This window comes from Aulonocara sp. 'chitande type north' Nkhata Bay, linkage group LG15 (genome assembly GCF_057382095.1).
Source record: "Aulonocara sp. 'chitande type north' Nkhata Bay isolate Kocher_YH1m ecotype deep benthic linkage group LG15, A_spYH_male_GT1.1, whole genome shotgun sequence".
Classification (NCBI taxonomy): Eukaryota; Metazoa; Chordata; class Actinopteri; order Cichliformes; family Cichlidae; genus Aulonocara; species Aulonocara sp. 'chitande type north' Nkhata Bay.
In genome coordinates this window covers 27,060,399-27,065,912 of record NC_141358.1, presented here as the reverse complement: position 1 = coordinate 27,065,912, position 5,514 = coordinate 27,060,399, and the positions used below count along the sequence as shown (strand labels likewise).

The 5,514-nt window shown below is 37.7% G+C and overlaps 1 protein-coding gene across 2 annotated transcripts; it reads right to left on the bottom strand.

The window, feature by feature from the left end:
* Positions 1–980: 980 nt before the first annotated feature.
* LOC147313254 (uncharacterized) lies at positions 981–4,768 on the bottom strand. Of its 2 annotated transcripts, XM_086264116.1 has the most exons (4): positions 4,712–4,768; positions 3,247–3,402; positions 1,670–1,762; positions 981–1,537 (listed from the first exon to the last, which is right to left on the bottom strand). In XM_086264116.1, exons 1-4 carry the CDS (start codon positions 4,766–4,768, stop codon positions 1,223–1,225), a joined length of 621 nt encoding a protein of 206 aa, XP_086120242.1. In that variant the 3' UTR covers positions 981–1,222. The 2 variants fall into 2 exon arrangements, with proteins under 2 accessions (XP_086120242.1, XP_086120243.1); XM_086264117.1 differs by lacking the exon at positions 1,670–1,762.
* Between the last annotated feature and the right edge of the window lie 746 nt (positions 4,769–5,514).

Here is a 5,514-nt window from a genome sequence, read left to right as displayed (position 1 = left end):
GAACCACTCCTTGTAACTAAGGTATGAAGTGAAACATGCTGAACATCTCTCCACCCTCTGCCAGTGGCCAAAACATTAAACTTTCAGAATGTGGACAAAAGCTGACATTATGGTTGCTACCCCCATCTTTCATATGGGGGTAACATAACATGGACTGAACCACCACTCACAACCACTAGCACTTTATATAGCCTCTGTAGGAATTATATGTCACTTATCTTTTTTGGGTTTTTTAAAAAATATTTTTATTGAAAAAAGAAAACAGTACTTGCATGCAAGTACTGTTGTTAGTACTGTACTTATATCTGATAACATTTGGATAATTAAATGCAAATCAAAAGAATCATGTTGTATTAGCTGAATATCATAATGTTGATCTAACTAACCTTGTTGACTTAAATTGAGAAGACTAAATAAAACCTACTCAACCAAAACAAGCTCTACTTACTTTAAGAAATAACATGTTGTATTTACTCCACCCAGTTATGTCAACCGGTTCCACACAACTGGGTTAGTGAAATATAAAATGTATGATACATTTAATTTGAACAAGAAATTTTAAGTAAATCTGATAAATCTACTCACCCAAAACACGCTCTACTGAAACTATAGGATTAAATCACTTTAACAGAATTGCAACTTACTCTATTTAGGTTGTAAATTAAATAAATCGAACACAAGTTTATTCAGTTAACCTAACTTTAATAAGACTTTGTGTAAAACTTCTTGAAGCACACTTTGAGCAATTCAAATGCTTCTAGATCTTTTTTCATAAACAATCTTTACATATATTCAACTGCATTTTAAGTGCAGGAAGACAAGATACAGAATGTCACGTTAAACTGAAATGATTAAAACTGGAAATTGTTGTGATTCCAACATTTTTAACATCAACATGACTTAATTTAAACTTGATTTGGCTACAATGAAAAGCCCACAATACAGCCCTGCAAACAGCAGGTAGAAATTACTTTAGTGTCATTTTTGTCCATATTTAGAAAAATAACCTTTGCTTCAAAACTTCAACTGAAGTCCAAAGTTAGGAGCAGTCTTTTTCAGTATAGTTGGATGTTGGTAAAAGTTCAAGAACAAAGAACGCAGAAAAGTGAAAGGCCTTGCAGAAGTTCTTGTGGCAATTCAAACACAACAGTTTATAAAGTGCAAAGAGAAAGGTTCGAGAACCTTAAAGTTCAGTGTCCTCTATAGTTCAGTGCAGGCTGTTTCACTCAAGCAGTTTGTTTTTCAGAACCTGCACCTTCATGGATAGGTTGTTCCCATCCAACTCCATCAGCACCTTCTGAAGAAATTCAAATGTGTATTTCAGGTGCTTTGGGTAGCTCAGATTTAGACTGTAGATTAGTCCAAGCAGGAGGGCACAACCCTTTGGCACATCACTAAGAGCTTGCAGCACAGTGCATCCTTCTATGATGACACCAATGTCCTCAGGTGTATCTGCAGAGTCTGCTTCTTCATGTCTGACAACATAGACTCCCAAAGTCAGCTGCTCCGTTTCTCTGCTTGCTCCAAGATCCACATCCTTTAAATAAAAATAAAAGAAAAAGATAAGTTAATTGCATACATATACATATGAACAAGTAAGTCCACCTTCCATTTCCAATCCTAAATTAAAAAAAGGAAAATAACTGATCGTTTTCCTTTTTTAACTTACCAAGAATTCCTTGAACAGGTCATCTGGCTTTTCATTTAAGTAGACACAGACAGCTTTCAGAATGCATTCCCATCGAACATCAACGCTGGGATTCTGGTGGAGATAAGAACTCAATATGAGAGAAGTTTCCTATTTTGGTTCCTTTCAACCTCTTTACAAAACAAAGTCAAAAATATTAACACATAATCCAGGTAAGTGATAAAGCAACGTTTCATAACGCACATCAGTGACGTGCAGTGAGGTTCATGATTGGTAAGGCACTGACTCCTCTGTGTCAGATTAACAAATATATGAACCCAAAAATCGAAGCTTTTCAATTTTGATATTACGTGAAAGCTTTCATTTTTGCATCCGAAGCTTCTCGGATGAGAGGTGAAACGTCTTCAAGCAACTTGAAGAAGTCCAGACGCTTTTCTTTCCAAGCTCCTTAGATAACAATAAGAGTTACAATAAAACATCATAATAGTATTTTTGCCTATAAATCTATCAATGCAGCCTCACAAATACTGCAAATTAAACTTCGCAAATGTGCTATTTAGACAAACCAGCAGTTATTTATCTTGTTGAATTGATGATAAGTTTGACATTAATGGAAGTAATAGTCTCAACTAAATTATCATATTTTTTTTTTTTAGAGGTTTGAAAGCAGTCTATCATTTTAATCACATAGGACGTGTGTTATCACAATATTGATAAGCGATGCAATAAGTGCCCAGCCCTACAGAAGATGCATTAAAATTTATTTAGGTTTGGTGTGTCTCATTTTTTGTGTGTAGTAAATAAATTGGTCAAATGACTTGGAAGCAATTATAGGAAAATCATTAATTTTACATCAATTTATTAATTTATAAATAAGAGATGCATTCAAATAAAATTGGTGCGTCTCATTGCTTAGGACTGATTTGGTGTCAATTTGTCCTTTGTGAAATTTACTTATGTTCCCTAAGTGCGCTGCTTTATCCACTGTGTCAATGGCGCTCTCAGTGTAATGTGATTACACTGTGAATCCATATACGTGTACCTCTTATACATGTTGCCTTTAGGGTTCAGCACTGCCCTCCATCAGCCTCACTCCATGCATTTTTGCAGCACATTTATGACCAACAACATTAAACATGTAACACACATTCATCAAATAAATTAGGTAGTCTACAGAAAGTCATCATTTGTATTACATGTGTAACCAAACATGTATGTTGGCGATTTAGAGAAACAGCAGAGGGATTGCGCATGTGTGTGTCCGTGGTGAGACACAGCATCATCATTGCCCCCTCTCAGCGTTTTACCTTGTATTTGAACAGAAAATCTGTAATGACGGCAATTTTGACCATAAAAATATTGAAATCACACAGAAAGCAAATTTAAAATCTAGTGTACAAATTGAATTTCTCTTTTGTTAGTATTTTACTTCTAATTAAGGTGCCTCACTTGACTGCATGTCACTGATTCACATGTATCCACAAAATATTCAAATACACAAAATTTCAGTTGAAAAAAATTTCTGAATAATGACAGACACAGAAGTTGAAGCATTCAAATAATTTCAGAGCTCAATCAAGGTAAACTAAAATACATACCCCATCCATGGCTGCCATGATTAAGTTGATATTGCGTTTAGCTGTCCCCCCTTTCTTTTTGAACACTCTAAGAAGGTGGTCAGCGTAGTGGTCCAGCTTGGCCATGAAAGTCGACAACAAAGGGACCATGGTGATGCGGGTGAACTCCGCAACAACCTGAAACATATTAAAAATTACAACTAGAGAGTATTCTCTATTACCGTAATTGTCGGGCTATAAGCCGCTACTTTTTGCACAAGCTTTGAACCCTGCGGCTTTTAGTCAGGTGCGGCTTTTCTATGGATTGTCCATGATTTTTGTGATATCGTAAGACGATTTGTTTTATTTGTTCCGCTGTTGTACGGCACTACGTTGCCTGGCGGAAGGGCATGTGATCAGACACACAGTATCGGGGTTCAAGAGTGGTATGTTGGTCACATGTCCATCCGCCAGGAAACAGTGCCGTACAAGTAGCGCGAAAAACAAACTTCAAAGTAGCGCTACGCGTTCAGCAGGAGGCGTGGATGACGAGCGGTGATAAACTTGCGAAAAGCAAGTTATGCTCAACTCCACCAGTGGAATCTGACAGCGTGGAAAAGTGTGAAAACATCCATGATCACCAACAGATTTCGAAGGGCTGGACTACTGCATGATGGAGAGGAGGACACCGCCAAGGCCCTTCAGAGGGTGTTCGACTCTGACACTGACAACGAGGATTTGTTTGGGTTTGAAAGTGACAACGAAGGAAAGAAGCGGAGAGTGGATGAGTAGCCATCCTGAGCCTGTTCGTTTCCGACACTGGAGAAGAGGACTTTGGTGGTTTTAGTGCGCAGGAAGAAGAGAAAGATGGTGGTGAATGACTGACTTTTCTTTTTGTTAAAGCCGTGTCACTGCACCTGAGCCTAAAAGGTAGTGAGAATCTATTTTTCTGGTGTACTGTAGGTTATTGTTATGTACTACATTTGTTACTCATTTATGAAGCACAGTACATGTTTCGTACTTGTAATTACCGCTACTTGTACATATACCTAAAAAGTTATGCAAATATGTACCCATAACTTGTTTTTCAAAATATTAATAAAAGGGGCGTGTCTCCAAACAGCCATCTCTTTCCTGACAATTCCCTTTGTGCATATTCTCTTACATATGATAAGTCAACATTGAAACACCTGCGGCTTTTAGTCAGGTGCGGCTAATGTATGTACAAAACAGGATTTTCCCCTGATTTTAGCTTGTGCGGCTAATATTCAGGTGCGCTTTGTAGTCCGGGAAATACGGTAATTTGATTAGAGGCCACATGCAAGAATGTTACAACTTTCAGTCAAACATTTTGTATCTTTTAAAATTAACAGTTTACAGTACTTTGTTCTTCTTCGCCTTGAGGCAACTTTTGTTGTGATTTGGTGCTATATAAATAAAATTGAATAGAATTCAAATACAAGTTCTTATAAGAATGACTTGCAATAACAAAGTTAGTAAGAATTACCTCAGTCTCTGAAAACAGGGCAGGCCATCTGTTTTTGACCTCTGCAATGAATGGCATGTCTTTGATGATTTCCTGTCTTCGGTAGGCAAAGGTTTTTTCCATTTTTCTTTTTATTAGTTGATCATTATTCTTCTTTTTGACCTCTAGTAGAAGAGCTTTCCTTTCTTCCTCAAGGCTCTCTTTAGTTTCACCTGGTGGATAATCCGGACAGAAGTTGACTTCTGCCTTCCGTGGCTTCTTCACCTGGTTGGGACCTGGACCCATGCCACTTCGCTTTTCTTTCACTGAATTAATGGTCAGCTCTTGGCAGCCGATGTTCCTTAGTCTAGTTCGATAGTTTGCCATTTTGTATTTCAGGCTGATTTTCCATCCATAATAGCCAGTGACTGAACCTTGCTCCTTTAAGCATGGATATTTTGTTATCAAGGCCTCCGCTACATTATCAAATTCTGCGCTGGAAGGATAGATTTTGTATTTGACCATTTCTGATGCCAGACTTTGCAATATATCAGATTTGAGTTTGGTACTTGGATGCAGAAGAGTACCATTGTTAAGGAAGGCTTGGTTTCCTTGTTCTAACTGAAACTGCACCTCATAACTAAACTCAGGTATTTGGAATTTCAAGGGCCATGGTTGTGATCTCAGTGAAGAATCTGATGAGGTAGATTCAGCAGAAGAAAGAATGTCTGTATCAGCTAGAGAACATGGGGTGGAACAGTCATCTCTTTCCTGGGGTGTGGCATTGAGGGAGACTACATCCGACTCAACTGGCAAGTAAACAACTTTAACTGTGGACTTGTCTT